We start from the raw sequence: 22,422 nt of genomic DNA, 5'->3' as shown, positions 1-22,422 counted from the left end.
CATTTGTGTTTTTTGTTCCCTGGAAGTCCTGCTGTGGTACATTGTTCAAACCAGAGACCGAAGGGCTTCGGGGATGAAGTACAACCCTGTTTCAACTTGAGCTCTTTTTTTCATTTTTGTAAATATGGTTTAGCTCTTCTGAAAATTGGTTATATCACAGTTGAAGTTAGCAACTTGGTTTTAGTATAATAAATCTGCCTGCTTTCAGTTGTCCTTTCATATCAAACCGAGGAGTACTGGGGTCACGTATTTCAGCTCAAAGTTAATTGAATATCTTTACAGTGAGGAGTGATGGTTCTTCACTGGTGTAAAGTGTTTCATAATTTACTTATAATGGCATTATTAACATTATTAATCTCTCACAGTCAAGCAAACTGTATTTGGCTTTTTTTATGAGGGAAGTTTCATGTTTTTATTGCATGCTGTTATCCAAGAAAAGTGCTAGCATTGGATTGTTTGCTTTTTTATGAAACTTGTACTATTGAAATTCACTTTCTATATTTTGTTATGAAGTCCAATACCCAGCACCGCATCAGCTGCAAGGCCGTTCCTCCCTTTTACCAAACTGATGTAAAATTGTCATGTTATTTAGTTGCACTACCCCAAATTCTTGGCTCTTTTTTTAATGAACTGGAGTTTTTTAGCAGTGAGATACTTTGAAAGAATTTGGTTTTGTTTGAGAGCTGCTGACAAGGTCATAGCTTGGTCTCCATTTTAAAGAGTGATACTTAAATGTACAACTTAAGTCACTGAAAAAATACTAGGATTTAATCAGAAACATAGTACATGTCTTCTCTAAACGTCAACTCTGATAAGAATTTTAAGATGGAAAATATATTTGGCAAATTACAATAACATGTACAAGTTCACACCACATGAGTGTTGTAGATCTTGTATTGAGGTTGTTTCTCTAAAAACAAACTTGAGAACATTTTCCTCTCTTGAGAACATTTTTCTAGTTCAGGTTAGTCATCATTCCCTCATGGAAGTTTTGGTGGGGTTCTGAGGCAGATTCCAAAGTACTGCTTATGGGACGTGTCAAGTCTGACAAGTACAGACACAATATATGAGCACATCATTGTACTGTTTCCATTCACTCCTGGGTGAACAGGTCCAGACACCCATGGATATCAGAAAGGAAAAGCTTTAAAAAAGGAATCTGTGTTGGAGGTTTTGGTCTCCTGCATTTTGTTCTGGGGAACAAAAATGTGCAGCTGCTGCCTGCTTGACCTTAAATGGAGATGATCTGGGCTTTCTCCAGGAGGATTAGGAATCTACCATTAGAACATGTTTCTTCTCAGAAATTATTTAGGGATCTGGTTGATGCTTGGGATAATGTCTAAAAAGAGACGTGTTGTACTTCAGCATACCAGCTCCTTTATTTAAATAATAATCGTAAGACTTCTATTCACATTGGTAATAATTTCTGGATTATTTCTGCCTTTCTTGTGCTAGTTTTCAAAATTCCAGCTGTAGACACTGGCTACCTGTATAATCTGTAAAGAGTTTGAGGTGTCGGTATCTGGTCCACTGATAATCATGACTCTGTATAGGAATGGACTGCGACTCAAGTGCAATTATTTATAATATACAGGTAAATAAATTCAGCAGTAAATCTGAGTACTCCAGTTAGTGAGTTGTTTCATGATGCTGCTGCAGTTTTCTCTCACACTGCAGAAGTACCTCTGTGATCTCACATGGAAGTTCTTGACACGTTTGGTTTAACAGTAAGGAAAAACACACAGAAGGGAGAAATGAATGCTCCCACAAATGTGCATTAATTTGTGTGTATGTGGGACAGAGTAGCAGAGTTTGGTATTGAAGCTGAACTTTAAAATGAGATCTTTCCTTTTTGTAACCAGTAGTTTTCTGGCCTGATTCTGTGATGGGTAATTGCTTGTAGCCATCCAGGTATTAGCAGATCTGGCTTATAGAACCCTCCTTACTGTTCTCTAAGAGAAAGGACTCAGCTAATGTATCCTTTAGTTACAGTTGTGCTGTGAGCCTAATACACCCTATATGGATATGTGAGTTTTTCCTTCCTTCAAAAGTACAGAAAAAACAGTATTTTCAGTGCTGATGTTAATCACATTCCAGAATCACACTAGATAAGGTGACAGCCTAATGAAGTGAGAAGTAATAACTTTTTTAATGCATTTAAGGTTTTTTGCTTGAATTGATAGATTTATGACCTGTTTGTTTATATGTTTCACCTTTAATGATTATCTGACTTCAGTGGATCTCACTCCCATTTGTAATCTCAATATCTTCTGGGTTTTTGTGGAGGAAGTTGCCTTTCTGAGGCTGCAGGTGTTCCTGCTTTTGTATAGTGAGACTTACGGTCTTTGTTAGTGTTAAAGGAAACAGGTCTGCTGAGAAATCCAGGCTTTGCATCATGTTATTCTCCTCTGGGACAAGACATACTTAGTTTTCCTAACCATTGGACAGACATTAAATTAGTTTGACCTTCAGATTTTTTTTCTTCTTTACAAACAAGATGAAATTACTTTTTTGAGGCAGCAGCTTGTAAAGCATACCATTGCAAGGTGATTAAGAAGAAAGTACAAAACAAATTAATAGAAAACTTGGTCTGAAATATTTCTCTTTTTGGGAATGCTGAATGCTCTGATAGTACTAGTCATCTGATTTGTTACTGACCAAAGACATTTTTTGAAAGGTCATCTTGAATGTTTTAGTTTCAGTTGCTGTTACTGGCACAAACCTTAAACCATTAAAGTAGATCACAGGGTGCAGAAGTGAGTCACGCCTGTTTATGGTCTTTGGTGCTTTGACCCAGTGTTAGAAGAGAAGGGAAACAAGAAGTTTTCCCTGGCTCTTGCTCTGAAAATTGGCTGTGTCCGTCCTCTTCCCAAATCCCGTTAGGAAGCACTTATTTCGCATGGAGACAATGCAATTAGCACAGACTTGACCCATGTAGGTGGTTTATTTTGCAACAAAATATTGACAACACAAAAAGCTGTCTTATTTTAAATACCTGGTAGCTTTCACAGCAATGAAGTTTACCTTTTACTAGGTTAATGAAGGTCAAATAATTTACTAGTGGCAGTTATCTTCAATGATGCCAAGTGTCTTCAAAATAGCAACATGAGACAGGATAGGAAATTCAATGATCTTCATTACAGTAAAAAGTTCTTTATTTCTATGAAACACCTGGAAACGCTGTATTTTAGTTCTTACTGGTGTCCTCAATTGGTTAAGCTAAACAATGTGCTTTAGGTGGTGTGCTGAGATCCTTATACCTAAGAAACTGTGTTGAGTGTCTTTCAGATAAACTGTTCTGGGAAGCACAGAGATTAGTTGTGTTATTTGACATGTTGTGAGTGATAGATGAACAGCGGGACAAAGGCACATAAAGGAGAGATAAAGTTGGAAGACCGTGTTTCAGTTGCCAAGTGGTGGTGCTGGATAATCTCCACTTGAAAGTGTAACTGCAGAATTGAGGATAAATTATTGGACTTTAGCTTTTGCTGCTACCTATCTTCAGCTGAAAGTTGTCCTAACAGAAATGCAGAAATATTGCCCAAATGATGAATGTTCTGGCATAATTTAGGAGCTGAAAGATTCTCTTGTGCAGATTATTGCAGTGATGATCCTCAGGTGGTGTGGAGGGGCAGCAGGTAGAGATCAGTGGCCTCAACATCTTGTCTCATGGGGATCTTCATTCAGATCAACATGGAGATGGCATAAATCAGGCTTTTAAAGAGTTTTCAGGCTAATTTTCACATGGCCCTACTTTGAGAAGTGGGAGCCAGAAACACCTTGCTTGGTGTTACAGAATGGTGTGTGTCTTCAGTTCTGTCCATTGCTCTGAAGTCTGGGGGTCTTTTTCCCCTTCCCTCTGTCGAGTGACTATAAATAAGACTAATTCCCATGGTGAGTGTCAACTCTGTTGCTTTGTATCTTTGTTTCACGCAATTCATACAAAGGGGTTTTTTTGCTTCTTCAGAAATCACTGAAGTTTATTTAAGTAGCAGAATGTATTTTCCCTCTTTGGAAGTGGAGTGCTGATTCAGAATTACTTTTGCAGGAAAAAAAGCACTCAGCAAAAAAACACCCCAAAAAGTTAAGATCCTGAATTTCATTACCTGAGAATTTGAGGTACAAAACTTCATATTTTCTTCATTCTGTTTCAGAATGTGCCAAATAAAACCATGGCTCTACTGCTTGTTTCAGACCAGCTCTGAGTAGCAAGAAGAGATTTCCTGGTCTTGCAGATATTTTCTGACTATGTATTCTGTTTCAGGCAGCTGCTTTCTCATGGAAGTTCTATTGTCAGTCACTGGAGCATGGAAGCTTTGTCAAGTATAGTCTCATAGATTGCTTTTTCTGTAGCTTCTTGACCAGTGAGGTGGTGTGGAGAGCTTTTTTACTGCATTTATGACTCCATTCTTATAGAAGAAACTATTTGCTTTCCTCTTCTTGTGGCCTTTATTGAAAATGAATTGGTTGTATGGTTTTGAAATACAGTCATCTGTATACTTGGTATGACATTATTATTGACATCTCTGTGAATTAGAAAATGAAAACAAAGGTAGTTCATTCTGAAACATGAATTTTCCTACCTTCTAAATGAGCCTACTTCAATCAACATATTTATTTTTCTTTAGGCAGAGACAGTCTCATTTGTGTCTGTTAAAACCAGTATTTTGCTTACAAAATGGTTTCCACACAAGAGAATATGCTGTGTTTTGGTGCTCTTTGAAGAGACAAATTGTCTCTGTTCCTGTCTCTGTTTCTTCTCTGTCAAATGAGAATAATAAGTCTAGTTTCTTTGTAAGAAACTCAGAGACCTACAAGTGACAAGCACTAATTGCTGGTGATGAAAGTGGTATTTATTTTTTTAGAGTGAACTTCTACCCTTTCTGCCTATATAAAGAAGGTGCTAGGGCTCCCCGAGTTTATCTTGTAAGGAAGGAAAACACCTTCACACACTGACACGGATGTTTGGATGCACCCTTACATCATCCTGCTGCTTTTGCAAGAGACAAGTGTGTTTCAAGTACCCCTCATAAACTCAAGTGGAAAAGGTTGAATCTGGATTGAAGCCAAACAGTTCAAATATCCGTCACTTACTCCACACACAAATTATGTGACTACCTTCCCTGGTTGTGTGATTGCTGCTTTCACACACAGTCCAGTGTTCAATTAACAACATTTCTTCTGTTTATCAGTGATGCAGAAGTTTCAGGCTGGGATTTTCAAATGTCTGATTTTTGACATTCCAGGATCTGATTTGCCAGAGGTGCAGAGCCTCTGTAAATGTATCTGAAATTCAGAGATACAAGTACATGGTATCTCCTTGTGTGTTTAATAATAAAAAAAAAAAAAAAAAAAAAAAAAAATCCTTTTTTTTATTATTTTTCAAAATTCTGGGGCAAGTGGCTGAAATGTCTACATGATGATATATCACATATATGATGCTGTACAGGGATGGTGGTAGAATCTCTGCTTGAAGCAATTCAGTCTTCATGGTAGGACCGTGTTCTGTTCTGCTTGGTTTGCTGGCTGGAACAACTAGTTCCTTCTGGGAAGAATTCTTAGAGTTGAGACAGAAAACATGAGTTTGCCTTTATTTTTCCCACCCATGGAAGTTTTTCAAGGTATTCACCAATAAATGTAAATGAACACTGTACTCACGTTGTACAGCGTGCTGGTGGCCACAGATCTTATTAACTCTGCACGAGACTAGTAGAGAACTCAGGCTGGTCTTCCAATCCCCACTAAGGCGACGTTAGTAAATCTCCCACTTGCCACTGTTTATAGAGTATCCTTGTCTTTTTTTTCCTTGTTTTTAAAATCTATGTTTGTGGTAGTAAGAGCTGGAGAAGAAGAAAGGTGTGTGTGAGGGGATGTCTTTGTTACTGCTAACAGTGTTGGTTTATCAGCCTAAAAGGAAGTGGAAAAGAGTGTATTACCTAATCATTCCTTCACCATCAGCTATAACATGTGCAGAAGTTGCATTTTCAAAACTTGAAGTGCATGTGTTCCAATAATTTCACTCCTTTCTTTCTGCAAGCACTCATGGACACCAGTTCTGGATTATTGTTTTTAAATAAAATGTATCTTGAGTTTGTGGGAATAGTTGGATTTGTTCTAATAAAAATATTCTGAATGTTTCTGCTTTATTTTTGTGGGATTTTTTTTGTTTCTTTTAAACTTAAGTTAATTGTGCTGAGTATTATACGCATGGCTCATGTTTCTTGTAAAGTCATGAAAAGCTAAAGCAAATGGAATGCAGGAAATGAGAGGCTCAGTTTTCTGGTTTAGGGGTCAACACCCTTCACAGAATCTCAACAACTTCCATTTGAAAAATCAAGACCCTTGATAAAGAAATTACAGAGCATCACTTTTCCCCAAATGTATGCTCCTGCCTCATATTAAATTCATAGTGGATTCCCTCTCTTTCAATATGTTTACATGTTTCATTTAGAGAATTTGATGCTCTGTGCTTACAAGGTTTTTCTACGTTTTCTTCTCTAATAAGAATGCGTTGTTATTTTTTTCCTCTAATATCTACCCAAGTTGCACTCTCTTTTTGTTACCTTCTTGTTACAGGAGGAACTCCTGTTAGTTTCTGGGCAAGATTGATGGCCAGCTCTGCTCATCCTTGCAAAGTTTGTGCAGTCTGGCAGAAAGTAGATGTTTTTTGGTTGCTTTCTAGGTCCCTTTTTGCATCTGCTTTAGCCATGAGTGGATCAAGACTTCCAGTGAGCAATCAAGACTGGCATTCAGTAAACTAGTATTTGTAGGTATTAGCAGTGTACATTTAACTTAAAGGTTTTTATAAATGATCAGAACTTGCTTGAGGATGTCTGAGATATTTTACATGTTCTTCTATTCATGATTGATTTTTGCCAACTATTCCTTTTTTCTAAGCTACTTCTGTCTTACTTGTACAGTTCATATTTTTTGTAGTGAATGTCATGTATTTTTGCAGCACATAAAATAATGGTCTTTCTGAATAACTATAGTTATTCATTATATTATATAACTTTGCTTTCCACAACAGAATAAGAAGCAATAAGAAACAAAAAGAAATAATGAATTTAACAGTGGAACTTCAACTAAAAGCTAAAAAAAAAAGTTCTTGTGGAAGCTCCCTTTCATCTCCAGATGTTTAAAATTTTTTTTATAGTAAAGACCATTTGAATTTCAATGCAGTGGGAAGATAAAATGAACACTTAATAAAACAAGTGCTTCTATACTTAGGAAAGACCCAGTTGTTATCAGTGGAAAATTCCAGGCACTGTTGCTTTTAACGTCATATTAAGTGGCACCTAGAAGTGTTTTGTGTTCATAACATTTGCCAGAATATAAATGGAAGGGATTTATGACAAAAATAATATTGGTGTTGCACAGAGTATGAAGGAATGTTATAACAACACATAAAAGCAAGCGAAGTGTGGTTTTTCAGGGGAAGATAAGCAGAGGAGGGTGTATCATTATCCCATGTGCAGCCCCGGGAGTGCCGGTTTCACCCTTCAGGAACATAGTTTAGGGGACAGAGATGAGAGAGGAAAGTCAGGGAGGACTGCTGAGTGGCTGCAGCCTCTTCTAGGAGACTGCCCTTGTCTCTGCCCTAACAATGTGCATCCCTAGGGGTCTTTCAAACTCTTCTCAGAGTTAATCTATTGACTTTGTCGTTGGAGGCTTTTGCACAGTACCATCAAGGATGCTAGAAGGAACAAAACCTTGCCAGTAAGCAGTGACCACAATTCCAGTTCACTTCTGTTACAAATTCCCTGCTATATTTCTGCTTTATTCAGGATCCCCTGCTGAATGTAGATTCTGAACACATAAGGATCTTACACACGCAGTCTCTGTAGGGTAGGACTGTGCTGCTGGTCCTGTGTGTGCTGTCATAATTCAGAGCCAACACAGGCAGGACTATGTTGAAAAATAATAAAGTGCAGGAGGCTTTTGGTTTTATTCTGTTATGCCATCTTCATGTGCAAGTTCCTTTTCTTGAACTGATTGCTTATCTAAACACCAGGTCTTGGCTAGCAACTTTAATAATGTCATAGCTACTGCATAATAGGGGTTTTTCAGAAGCTTAGAAAATACTCAGTCTATATACTTTGGAGGAGTTTGGCAGTGCCTGGAGTTGAGATAATTCAGCTTGTGGTCATGTCCATACTAATCCAGCACAAAGCTGTGCCACGGCAAAATGTGTTGTCTCGTACACTGCTTTCCCTCTTAGGAGTGTGTGCCAGTGCCAGATCTCACATGGCTTTGTACAATGAATCTGATAAGAGTCTGACTGAGATGCAAATAACATTCATGTGTGTGGGATGGAGGGAAGAGTGTAGGACTGGGGCTGTCAGGAGGGAGCTGAAAGGTATGAATGTTTGAAGTGGTGAGAAGAGGCAGGAGAACAGGCCCCTTCCCTTTGATAGCAGTGTATATTTATGCCACATTTAAGTGACCACATGGTTGCTGTCAAAACCCTGTAACTATGCAATCAGTAAAAAAATCTCTGCTTGTTTTTTATTAATTTAATTTTTTTTCCTCCATGTAGCTACCTGACCTTAGCCTTTGTTTTCTCCCATCTCTTGTCGTATCCCAGCAACCATGTACTTGCTGTGCTTTGCTCTTAATTCATTTGTAAGCTGTTGTGCAAAGGGACCACGCCTTGCTCCCTTGTTGTGATTATCAGACCTGATGTTGACGAAGTTCAGAAGCCTCAGCTGCAGTATAAACAATGTTGGGGAAGAAGTAAATATACAAATAGCAGTAACTTGCAGGACCTTCAGAGTCCTCCCAGGCTTAGGAGAGTAAAACCTGTGAGGTCTGAATTAAGTGTGTTGCCCTGTGTGCAGTGGGGATTTCATTTGTGAAGGAAGTTTGAACAAATGTGCTAGTAAAAGTGTAATGATTAGAGGGAGTGCTGCCTTTAGAAGGCATGTGAATGCTATTACTGTTTATTCTTCTCCATTTTGAAAGCTTTCCACTTTCTTAAAATTTATGATTATAGTGGTGGTGTCTGTGAATAGCATTAGCATTTTAATTTTTTATTGGAAAAGCTTTAAAAAGTCATATAACAGATGCAGTTCAGCTCTGGCTATAAATATATCTTTGAGGTGATCCCTTTTAAAATGAATTTTGATTCTTGAATTTTTGTCAATGAGGTTGATGCCTAACTGTGATTATTCTACTCCTGGCATAGTGTAGTCAGTGTGTCACATGAATACATAATTTAACCCTAAATCAAAGTAAGTCCTGATGTGTCATCAAGTAAGGACTGTTTTACCCTTCAATTCCTAAACTTCATCCAGTGCAGATTCTAAAATCTTAAAATTTTGATCTTCTCTCAGTTGTTTGTGATATGCTTTTGCTACTTTTCTCCATCTGTTTAGTTGGTTTTCTGGGTTTTTTTGTTGTTTGCTGGTTTTTCTTTGTTTGTTTTCTCCTGATACTCTAATCCCAGATTGCCATATCTCAATTTTCATTCCATCAACCTTAGTTTACGTGGACTCTCAATCTAAGAAACAAGGTATTTGATGTCTGATTTCATGTCTCTTCAGTCTTTGTGGTATTTAGCTCTTTATCATAAATCACTCTTTCTAAGCTTTTTAGCCATGAAAGTTTCTCCTCTTTGGGCGTGTTTTACTGTTCCAGTGACTTTCTGGTTCCTCACATTGTACTACCAGACATAGTCTTGCAACTGGGTTTATGCCAGAGCTGTTTAAAGTCACTGCTTCATCCTTTCCTCAACCCCTTTTTCTGTCACCTGTCATCCCATATACAGGCAATCCTGACTTGTATTAAGCTGATTTTCAGGCAGGTTAAATTGTAAACTCCTGTCAAGTGTATTTTTCCCTGTTAGTTGTGGTCTCTGTTATATTAACTACTTTGCAGGCTGCACGTCTATATAAAGTATGTGTTTGGGATTTTTTTCAAAGCCTTATTGATTTTTATTTTGCTGTTGGCACTGCTAACCTCACTACAATACACCTGTATTTCTGAGTACCTCACCATTTGATGGTCTTTCGATTTTGATTTTAATGATGTTTTCCACATTAAAGAAATTCCCCAAAGAACGCCATATATACCATGGCTGGAATAAAAGTGCAAGGGCATGATTAGATGTTCTTCCCCCTGTGACTGCTGGAAATTTGTGAAAGCATAGGCAAAATGCGATATAACCTAGGTGTTGCTGCCAAGAATTGTAGTGATTATATCCTGCTGAGCAGAAACACTATCTTCCCTAAAAGGCAAAGATAGAACAGAGCAGAGCAGTAGGTAGGTGTTGGTGAGATACAGATACCACAAATTAGGAATTCTTGTCTGTACCAGCTCAGAAACTGTTTCATTGTGGAGGATTCAGTTTTGTAGCTGCTCTTCTAGTGCATTTCTGTAAGGCACAGCCTTTCTTTATAAATCATTCCTTAAAATTAGGGTCTTGTTTTGCTTTTCCTGCATGAGAACCACCATCCTTGTCATGTTTTGCCTGCAAAAGGATGATTGATGTTTTGAGATTGTCTCAATTATCAGAGATGTTCTGAGCTGAAATGCTCAGTCTGATGTTAGGAAGAAATCTGGGTGGGGGGGAAGGGATGGGTACATAATTTTTCCTAGAGTGGGTTGCAGTTACCGACCTCCTCAGTTACTGCTGCTCTGCCTGTGCAGGTTTAAACCTTTTCCCATCACAGGTGACCCATAGGCAGGAGGCATCTCTGTGACAAGAGTGCATTTGGGCTTGCTGCTACCACATCCACCTCTTCTTTCTCCCACATTATCTATCCAGTGATATCCCTGAGAGGTCATCCACATTTGTTTCCTCACTGTCAGTCAAAAAAGGAATCATTAGCTCCTGCTAATATTGTTTTGTATTGATACTTTACCTTGGATTAGCTGTGGATGCAAGGAATTATCTTTCTGTTGAGCAATGCCTGTAAAATGCAGCAAGAGAAGAATGATCCCTATGGACAGGAGTTTATTGTAGTGTAGGGCAGTGTAAGAATTGTCCAGAAGGGATCACTCACCAGGCATAATTCTTGGTGCTCTGCTAGTTGTTAGTAATGGACTGTGAAAATTTACAGTTGTAGTGTGGACAGCACTAGCACTAAATTATTCAAGCTGCAGCTTTCATGAAAAAACCCTTTCAAATCCATTGGGGTTTTTGTGTTTGTTTTTTGTTTTGTTGGGTTTTTTTGTTGTTTTTTTTTTTTTCCTTGAGATTAAGTATATATTGACATTTTTGGACTTCACCTTTACTTTGTGATATAGTAAATGACATCATTTGATGTGATACAGCATGTTACATGTGGAATGCTGGGCTACTCTGTGCTGAGACACTGATCTGCTTCAGGCAGAAACTATGGGCATGTTTGAGAAGACAATTTTAATTTGCACAATTAAAAACCCAGCCATATTTGACCTCGGTTATTGAAATCTTATTGCACTCTGTCTAAAGAAAAATTGTCTTTCCACTGATAATAAGGATGAAACTACCAGTCAGAAATGTCTGTTCCAGCAGTATTAAGTTAGTACAGCAAAGATTTCTTACTTTATTTTTTTTCCCCAGCAGCTGACTTTGCCTCAGCAGTGAAATGAATGTTTGCCAAGCCTTTGTCACAAAACAAGCTAGTGAGGACCTTTGGAAGTCACTGTGCAAAGAATACTGTTCTAACAGAACATGTGTTCTCAGGACAAGGCTGATACTCTCAGAAGAGGTGCCAGGTGACAAAAATAGTTGTATTTTGTAGGACAGATAGAAAAGAATGCTGTGTCTTTCCAGATGGTATTTTGTTTTGTAGTTGTGGATGATTCAAGTTAAGGGCTTGGAGTTATGGATGGCTTTCTAAATATGACTCCTGGAAGTGTATCTGGTCTCACTATTTGGTTCGATATCCTTAGGAGACAAGATACTCACACGTAAGCGGACTGCCTGTGTGCTACCACACAATTCAAAGCAGCTAGAAAGCTGTTTGTAGTAGTCAACACCATGTGCTCATAAATGAGTGAAGTGTCTTGTTATTTTGGGATGTGCTAAGAAGTATTTTTAGAATATTCTTTTTCTTTTTTTTTTAATTGGATGAAACATGATATCAAAGTCAAACATTTTTGTTTCTCTTTTCGTTTGTTTAGAGTGAAAAATTGAAGCACACAATTGTATGATAAATAAAATAGTATTTTATTTGTTGTTATGTATATGTATGCAGCATATATATACACTCCATAGGATTGGGTGTATTCCAAAGTTGAAGCATCTCAGTGAGTCATCTATGGAGGACTTATGTTTTAGATTTATTAAAAACACCAAACTAACACACTACTGTTGGCATATAATTCATAAAATATCACTCTATTCTTAACTTTGCAAAACTCAATGCATTGCTTTTCATCAGCTACAATATTTAATTGACTTGTATACTTACTTACTGTACCAAATTTGAAGGGCTTTTTTTTTAATTTTAGTGCAAATTATTGTTTGCAGAGGTGCTAGATTCAAGTGAAGGTTTTGCATTGAAGAATTCTCATAGAGTAACCACCAGTAACTTCCCAAATGATTTAAGATAGATTCATATTTAAATAGCTGTCTTTAATCTCTCCATTTTCATAGTTCAGTCTTAAAGACAAAATTCATCATGCTCAATAAATTAATTTGGCTTTATAAAGCCATATATTTCCTGTTCATCATGTCAAATGCTTGTGAGTTTTCTTTTGAGTAAAGAAATTCTGGCTCTGAAAAGTAAAGGTCTAATCCCAGTTGAAATAAGGACTGTTTCTTTCTTCTTTTTTACTGTAGTGTAATGGTGTTGAGGTGGATGTAGGAATGCATTCATCAGCACTGTAGTGGGAAAAACAAAGGAAAAAAAATCATAACACGAAGTCCAGTGATAGTTCCTGATGTTGTCACTTTGTACTGCATGACATGGTGTAAGTCACTAAGAGAGACTTTCACTGTAATACATTTGTCCTGGTGCCTCAATTCAGCCAGTCATATGTATAACTAATACAAAACAGTATGTGACAATCCCAAGGCATTCTGTAAACACCAGAAATGATTTTGAAGTGATGTGGTCTGGATGGAGCAACCCGGGCAAAATAAGCTTTAGCTTCCTTAAACTGTAAAAACTGTACATATGTGTTACAGGAAAAATCATGACTAGGTATCTTTCCTGAGTTTTATTAGATAACGACAATAACAAAAAAATCACCAGATTAGATTTTGGTTTTAATTGGCATGCAGTATTTAATATATAGAACTGTTGATGTCTTTTGGTGTTCGGTTTTTGTTTGTTTTCTTAATAATTTGTAACTGAACTTACTATTGAAGCTATCCAGTTTGTTAAACAAAAGAAATATTCCCTGAAGCAGCTAAATTGGACCTGGGGGGATGGGGTGTGAGGTGGGGGTGTAACAGTCTTGAAAGGTTTTTAGAAATTGTAAGTCTTGTCATCTTATCTGGTTTTAGGTTATATATTAAAAGAGAACAAATGTGCAGAAACACATCAGTGGGCAAGCTAGGGACTGAACTGAGCTAGAGTGAATGGGAAGAAATACTTTATAAAGTTACAGAAGAGATTATAGTTGTGAGGGATTGGCTTCTCACACTGGTACTTTAATACTTCATGGTATTGGGGTTTAAGAAGTGAATTATTTCCATTATAATTCATTATTTCCATTATAATTCACGGTAAAACTTTGACCAGAAGTATGGAGTGCTTGGCAGTTGTTTAACTTACTTAAATTGTTGATTATATGTCTTGGTCTTAATGCAGTTTGTTGTAATTTCAGATAAAATTTAAAACATTGTGGAGCTATAGAAGAAAATATAAGGTCTTTTTTTTTTAAATAGCCATGTTTTCACTTTTTTCCCCCTTCTGCTCTGTTTCAAAACCATAGAAAGCATTGTTCAGGATGCTGCTCAAATAATAAAACAAGTAATCTTCTTTCAGTGAATCAAAAAACTAGTGAAAGATTAAATGATACTTCATGGCAGCTGATGCTGGGATCCCTGAGCTTGATCTCAGAAGCTCTAGTTTAGACCTTCCCTTATGTGAATTCCTGATGCAAATATTTGTAATAAATTTTAATGAATGCTTTCTTAATGAAATGTCCCAGGTTTTTTTACTTTTCTTCCAAACCATGATGTTGGTGGTTCATATTCAGTTCAGTTGTTGCCTTCAGTTTGTTGTGAGACATGAAGCCTGGCTTTTGTGAAAATTAGTAGAAAGCCTGAAATCTGTTAGTTATGAAAGCTTTGTTCTCTTACAATTTAGCCAGAATTATGTTCCCATATTCCGTATTGAAAGTGCACACACACTGAGGGAAATTTCTCTGTACACCATCGTTACAGGTGGGAGTTGAACGGCACATTGGCAACTGTTACCTGCAGTTACCAGTGGGTCTGAAGTTACCAAGCCCTGTTTGAAGTGCTACAAGGATTGCAGCAAGCTATGGATATGTTGTGGTCTTCCTCTTGATGATGTAGTTAATTCTAAATGAGCTTTTCATTCCAAACTGTGTTCACAGTTATGAATTGTTCAGTAGAGAAATGATAAAATCAGGGACACTGAGGTGAAGTTTGTTTCCAGAAACTTGTTTATAAATCCAGTTGTTTTATACAAAGGAAATATGAATTAAACTGAAAAACAGTGTTTAGGTTTCTGTAGGAGCAAACCACTTTGTAAATGCTGTAATATGTAGGACATTATTTACTTTCACTGTTTTGGAGGCTAATCTGATAATTATTTTATGCAGGTTTCACCTGGAACATCTCGTTCAAATTACCCATCTACCAGCTATCAGGACTCTAGCAACTGGGAATCTCTAATGAAAATTAAAGAAGGGCTGCTAAGACAGAAGGAGTTTGTGATTGATAGGTAAGTATCCAGCTCCTGCTGCATTCATTAGATTAGATAAAGTAAAAGCTAGAGTGGCTGGCTTTAAGGAGAGGTACTTACTCAGTAAAGTTGTTAGGTTTCAGTCCAACCACTATTTATGCACAAATGTGTAGGAGCTTATCCTGCTAGGAGAGAAGACTGGCAGCTGGCCTAAGGTCTTACACAAAGTTGGAAATGTATTTAGCAGGTTTAATGCCTCTAGAGTGGAAAAGGAACAGGGAATCCAACAGCCACTTCTGCTGTCATGTTCCCCTCTTAGCTTCTTACCAGGCTGCAGGTTTGCATAGGACATCTTTCTGATTGTAAGGGAATTGCAAGATGAAAATTGTACAGCTGCATTGGGCTGATTTTCTTTTCCATCACAAGAACAGAAATGCAATATATTTGCAGCCAGTTGATAAAGCTCTGAGAAACTGGCCTTTGTAGTAATATTCAACAGTAGAATCCTATTCAAATCCTCATACAAATTGTTCTGATAAAAAAATGTTAAATAATTCAGAATCTTTATGTCAATAAATATATAACCTCTTATTAGAATTGCTGTCAATCTGAATGGGCCTTAATAGCAACTCACCACTGTTAAGTTTCTAGTACCGTGATGATTATACTTGTGCAAGATCAGTTCATTCCTCTATTGCAACAGAATGAGGAATTGCAGTGGTTGAAAGGTGTTTCTGTCCCTTATCACTCTGGGCAGTACCTGTGATGGCATTTCAGCGATGGAAGTTGGCACTGGGTTCCCAATTGATGTAGGATGTTAGTGTGTGTTTACCAGCTGCTGCAGCAGCAAAGATGGGACGCAGTTGGGAACTGAGGCATGGGCTCATCATCCCGCTCTGCCAGCTCTCCTGCGGAGGTGGTGATCTCCCAAGGGGGCAAGAAGTTAAAATGGAAACCTCTTTAGCTGTTGTTTACATCTCCTCTGTCAGAGCCTTTTGATGAGCTGCTTAAAGGCCATTTAAATTACAGAGGTGTTTTTCAGGCTTGCTATGTCAGCACTAATGCTGCAGTAGCAAACCTACAGTCCACCTCCTGGGGCCCAGGCTGTCATCAGTGTTTGTGAGGACATCGCTCATGGTGGCTGGTGTGGTCTTCAGTGCCTCTGCTGAGCTTCTGTGCATTCCACATGAAGGCTTGTTATACACTGGCAGCTAAAAATGCAGTTGGTGCTGCTCTTCTCACACTGGAAATGTGTTTATAGTCAAGGGAGAAGTTTCTGTAGTGACTGTAACCTGACTGCTAGCTAATGTTACTTGATACTGTCCATATGGAGGAAGAAAAACTATCTCTTGATAGCCAGTGACAGTGCACTGGTGTTTTTTTTGGTACAAGTAATTTCTTTCGTGTGACTTATTGATAATGAATACAGTTCTTTCGGAATTCAGTCAGTTTAGATTTCTTTTCATTCAGATGAAAAGGCACAATACATTTTGGAAGCTATTGAAATGGAATAGACCACTTAAGTGATGTTACATATTCAAGTAGATACTTGGTGTTAATGTTGTAATTTGTAACAATGCAATGTAACAATACATCACAGAACAGGCTCTTCTTTGAATATTGAATCCCATTTGAGTAAAATATTTACCTGAAAAGCTACTTTAAAATTAATAAAAACATTTTAAATCAATGTAGTTTTAAGATTAGTACAAATTGATGTTGCATATTTACAAAGTTTTTACAACAGATTGGGTTTTTTCATTTCTTTAGAAGAGGTTGTGCTTTCTCTGACAAAACCACTTTTGATTTCACTCATGAAGAAAATGCTACATATCTGCTGTGCAAAAACCTTGAAATGGAACTCCATTAAAAAGCACTAGTGTTACATTTCTTATTAGATGTGGTGTTAATTGGCTTAAGTGTGAAAACTACCTTTCTCCAAGGCACAAAGCAGCACTAAGTGAAAATGTGTTATTACCTATATTTAGCACATGAAAACACAAGGCCTTCTTGCACTGAGCTTCAGAATGGTGTTTGGGAGTCAACCTAAGTATTCCAGCTCTTGGTCTTCCTGAGCTTAGTTTAAACTTCTTTTCAGAGTTCAAATTTCTTTAGGAATTGTGACCTAAAATTAAAAACATAAAGTTTGCTGATGTGTAGTTAACTCAACATGGTGGTAGTTAAATTACAGAATTCATGCTTTGGGGAAATGTGGAAGAAAGTAATTTGTTGACTGAGGTTAGGTAGTAGGTGTTTGCTGAGAGGGCCCTTTGTACATCTGTTTTAAAAGGTTGTGAGTTTTAAAGGGTGTAGTCTCCTGAAGTCATGTGCTGAATTTACAAAGTGGTAGTTGAGGGGACAGAAGCTCAGGAGAGATGTGTTAACCGCTTGCTGCCTGGTAGCCAGAGGAGCAGGACAGTGCTGGTACAGCTGGTACAGTGCTCTGGGCCCAGCTGTTTGCTGCTGGCAAGTACAAGGAACAGCTGGATGAAAAGAGGCACACCAGGAACACCTCCCTCTTGCCCTTGTCACCAGCCTCCCTTTCACCCACAGGGTCATTTACCTTTTTTCTAGGGTTAAACACTCTTGTTGGGAATTGTACTGGTGTCCCACTTGTCAAGGAAATGGAGGAGATTAACATCACCCACCTTGTTCTTCATAGTAGTGCTTAAATCTGTCAATAAGTAGGAAATGGATACTATGTACAGGGTAGTATCTTTAGGCTGTTGTACCTTTATCTTGATAAAAAAAGGGAGGAAGAGCAGAAGAAGGAAAGTGAAACATGCTGCCTGCTTCCCTTCTTTCCACACAAAGATAAAAAGGCAAAAAAATTAAGCCCTTCCAGATTAGATTATTAAATTTCCTTGTATTGCATTGGAAATCTACCAGATAGGAATAGTTGCAAGTAAGTTTCCAACAGTTACAAAAACAATTCAAGAAATAATGCTTAATAGTGTGAATAATAATATGTGAATACTTCGGTGTGTCACTAGAAATTCAAGCATTTTTAAATTTTTAAAATCCCAAACAGCCACTTGAGCCTGTGAAAAGAACAAGTACCTTGATTTTTTTTATCTGTATACTGTGTTGAACAGCAGATTTAGCAACAGATAAATTAAATTGATGTATTTTGTATAGTCTGTTCAGCATTTAGTTAAGTAGTTCACAGCCTAAATGAATGGGTTTAAAAGTGATTTTGGTTTGCTTTTTAAAACTACTCTAGGAGTCACTGCTAATTTAATAAGTAGAAACCTGAAATGTTTTTCAAGTCTTCTCTTATGAAAATGAGGGGAAGACTACTTTCAGGAAGTGAAAACATGGTGCAAGAAAGCAAGCCTGCTCTTTGTGTGTGTGGCACTTCTTAAATGTGTGTCTCTTTTTTCCACATAAGAACTGTTGTACAGGCCATGAATGAGGACTTAAGGATGTAGTCTGTAAGGGAAAATCTGCTGCTGCAACACTTAATTACTATGTCTGTCACCAACTGCACAAAATAATTGGATTATATCATTGCCTTATTTCTCTGTCAGCTTAGTACGTGACACTGCAGTATATTTAGCACCAGAGGGAGCCAGCAGTGTTTGTATTGGTTTAGAAAATTACAGCGTCACATTTTAATTCTTCATGTTGCTCCTCTGTTCAGTACATTAACACCACTGAAATTGCAGTGTTTGGTGCAATGCTGAATCTTGAGACTGACCTGCCACTGTAGATGTCTCTAGTGTGGTCCTGGCAGAGTTTCTGTGGCACAAACAGGGGCTGCATGTAGTAGGTATGTGAATAAATGCCAAATATCTGCACACATGACACAAGCTGCTGAGAATAACACTGTGCATGCAGTGTTCTCCTGCAGACAGCATAAGGGCATTTGAACAGCTTTTTAAGGAAAGGTAGATTTGGAAGTACAATTTTAGTGAATAGCTGTTATCTCTCAGAGCATAACATGTACATTCTTAAAACAGTTGCTAAATCATTAACTTTTAATTCCATATCTGAATTAGGATTATACGTTTTCACTGAGACCAGAGAAGCAAATTTTCTTCGCCTTGTATCAAATTGTCCTGACTTCAGTAGATGACCGAAAACTGTATGTGCTCTGATAATGCTCATTTTAATGCTAGTATAAAGCTGTAATTCTTTTAATTTCAATTGTCTTGTTAAGATCTGCAGCATTAGCATATCCACTTGGGTGATAATTTGATGCCATTTTGAGGAACCTGAATCTTTACACCACGCATGTGGTGAGTGCATGTGAATATAATAGGGAGTCCTGTGCGGGAAGTGGGGCTGCAAGGAACCTCCTCAGAGTGTTTTGCTGTGTAAAATGCACTTTGCTTCCAATAAAAGTGTGAAAAAGATGCCTTTATCTTTTTCCAATATCAACCCCAGGTAACTTGTGGATGAGACTTCTGTGTCTTGAGCTGGTAAATGCTCTGGAAGGTTTTGTTGCAGAGTAATTACTTTAGCTGTTTTAAAAGGTCACTTTGTCAGATGTAAGTGCTAGTTACATTGATAGAATTTGTTTTCATCTAATAACCTAAATCTTGGCAATAATGAGAGGGCGTAGGGCTGGAAATTATCTGTTTAATCTGACTGCCAGGCCCTAGGGAAGGCAAGCAGTAGTTCTAGTTGCTTACCCTATTGGTATCTTCAATACCAGCTGCTCTACAGCCTTTCTAGGTTGGGCAGTTTGGTGATTAATTAGCTCAAATTTTAGAAATTTTTTCCTAATATGACTTAATCTTCCGTCCTTAGGTAATGTTTTCTAGGCATCAAGTCATTATTATTCTTTGAGACCTCTACAGCTGCTGAGCACATCTTCCCTGAAGTGTCCAAATTGGCCATTGAGGCCTCCCTCGGGCAACCAGACATGGTTGTGTGGTGTTTACTTTTTGCTGTACAACATTGGGCAGTTTTGGTCAGCTGCAGTCCCAGATATTTCTCTGTGGAACTGGTACTAAACCATTTTGTATTCCATAGATTTAAATAATTTTAGGAAGTTCTAGTATTTGGCAGAGAACTGCAGGGGAGGTGCAAGAGTTGTTCTCTGTTTGTCCTGCCATGAGACTGCAGAAGTTGAAGAGCTCCCAGCATGGGAGGGAGAGTGCAATCCTCTCTCTGAAGCGACATTTCTATCTGTGTCACTCTCATTCCTCACTCCCTTGATTAAGTAGTCCGAGGCTTTTGAGAAAGTAGAGTTGCTGTCTGTGCTCTTGCCTGCCTTGCTTCAGCTCTAGCAGATCCTGTGGGTCAGGCAAGCATTTCAAAGTTAATGCAATTCAGAAAAGTCATTCTAAAATACCACAAAATCCATCCAGATTAGAGATCAGATTGACTCCCTAAGGTAGTGTTCCCGTCTTCCCTTCAAGGTAAGTTCTGCTGTGACTGGAAGAAAGGTTCATTTAAAACAGTTTCGCAAAAAAAGGAGACTTTATTGCCTACGAAATTTGAGGTCTTTTCTCATGAGTTTTGCTGATGCTGGCGTTCTTTGGCATTATCTTCCAAATTCCGGAAAACGTATTCACATTGTTTTTAGGACTTTGTGTACTAAGGATCTCTTTCGCTATCAGTACTCTGCACGTTTGGACTTCTAGTCCCAAGAGATTGTGCCTCTAAAACAAAGGGATATAAAAATTTGTATCCAACTTCTTCAGCAACAAAACAAACCGCCTATCTCCAGCTGCAATATGGAATAAATTATACCTGTAATACAGAGGGATCCATGTTATAGTTTACTTTGTATCCTAATTCTGAAGAAATCTGCTCAGACATTTTCACCTAAAGCAGCAAATTCATGTTAAGTTGGGACTTTTGAAGGTAAGCAACAATTGTGATTTGGTTTCTTAAGAAGTGATTAGTGTCCCTTCTGTAGTAGAGGAAGTTCTGTTCTAAAGTCCCTGAATTGTTTGAAGATATTGATCTTGTCTTGGAAGGTGAGATATAGATTTACATTAATTTAGAAATTTAATTTAAGTAAGTAGAAATTAAGAAATTAATTGGAAATAAAGCTGTTAGATTTTTAAATAAGCTAATTAGAAATTAAGTGAACTTAGAAGTTGGGGAGACGAAGTGCTTCTCTGGCAGATGTTGGTTTCTTAAGGCTCTTTCATGTTTGAGTAAGTAAGGGATAAAATGAGCATATGGAGAATGGGTGAGCTGGTCCCAGATTCAAGAAATATGGTTTATTTCCAGACAAATGTATATGTGAGTGTCTGTGTAAGTATATGTCCACACTTGTCCTGTGTGAATGTGAGAAAATTATGTGAAAATCAGTTATGCCATATAGATATTTTTGAGACTTAAGGAGAAGCAGTTTGTATATTAAGCAGTTTGTTAATGCTGGTCTCTGAAGACAATCCAAGCTTGTGCACACTGAGCTAAGTGCTATTCTCTGCTGTCCCACATCCTCTGTGCTGACTTGAATTTTCAAAGGGAACTGTTTGAGCTAAAGGACAGAACTGCAATTGAATCAAAAGAGAGACCTCCCCCACTCTTCCCACTGATACTTCATTGTTATGGCTCTAGCTTTCTTTTTGCTCATTTCATTAGATTCAGTTAGGGTCAAGTAGCATCAGAAATTTTCCTCTGAATTCTAGATATTTTGTAAGTAGAGTCACAGAATGGGGGAATTACGAATGGAAGTATCTGTGGCAGGCAGAAAGACAGATAAGGAATACTATTCTCCTTAAATGCCAAAGAAATAGACAGAATCAGCATCTTTGGTAGCCTAGTGTATAGTGTTAGGATTTCACGCAGGGCTGGTAGTTGGTAATTTTGGGAAAGGCGAGAGAATGGTACAATCTGCCATGACAGGTATCATTGATCTGAAATATGAAACATGGCTGAAGCCTTAAAATTTTGTTTACAAAAGTAAAGAATGTTCCAGGTAATGTAAGAAAAGGGAGCAAAATACATGTTTATAAGACTGGGAACTAAGCCAAAGTCATTACTTTGTGAAAATGATAGGGCTTTCCATAAATAATATGGCTAGAATGTAAATAGCTAACACATGGGAACTGGGACATAAAAGCTGGTTCAGGAGACCATAGAGCCGTACACAGTCATCACTTGAGTCTTGTATGTTGGATAATGTCATGGCGTGACTTTACCTTTAAGATAGCTTTGGGAGCTAAGGAAGTTGAAGCTGCTGGTGGCTGATGGGAGTCTTTTCTCCTGACCAATTATCAGTCATTTCTAAGAATTGACAGCAGTTTTGACCATTGAAAAGTGAGATCAACTTGTGAACACCACCTTAAGATGTAAAGCCGGAGTTCTCTTGCTCTCTTTTTGGTTTCCAGTGTCTGACAAGGTAACAAGGCTCTGTCTCAGCCTCCTTCCCCCCCACTCCAGGCTGGACAAGGCCGCAGAGGATGGAGGGTGGGGGGGGAGAGGAGAGAAACGGAGCCTGTGAGCTGGGCTTAGTTTGTAGTTTCTGCTGTTGGACTGAAACCTGACACCATGAACACTTGCAGCTTTCTTAAGACTTTAATGCTTTTACTACCTGGGTGAGACTTAAAAATTACTCCTTTTTCCCAGAGAGAGAGAGAGAGAGACAATCAACATGAAGAAGACAGTGAAGAAAAGAGTTAAGTTTCAGGTGGGGAAGAGA

At 38.0% G+C, this 22,422-nt stretch overlaps 1 protein-coding gene across 1 annotated transcript in view; it reads left to right on the top strand.

The window, feature by feature from the left end:
• The window catches only part of CEP85L (centrosomal protein 85 like), a 108,506-nt gene that overhangs the window by 64,663 nt on the left and 21,421 nt on the right, over positions 1-22,422 (top strand). Inside the window, exon 4 of the mRNA XM_058834393.1 lies at positions 14,731-14,852. Coding sequence (XP_058690376.1) covers positions 14,731-14,852 — 122 coding nt within the window. The remainder of the gene's footprint in view (positions 1-14,730; positions 14,853-22,422) is intronic.

This window comes from Poecile atricapillus, chromosome 3 (assembly GCF_030490865.1).
Source record: "Poecile atricapillus isolate bPoeAtr1 chromosome 3, bPoeAtr1.hap1, whole genome shotgun sequence".
In the NCBI taxonomy this organism is placed as follows: domain Eukaryota; kingdom Metazoa; phylum Chordata; class Aves; order Passeriformes; family Paridae; genus Poecile; species Poecile atricapillus.
The sequence above is the reverse complement of the archived record's forward strand: the minus strand, read 5'-3'. Positions and strand labels throughout refer to the sequence as shown.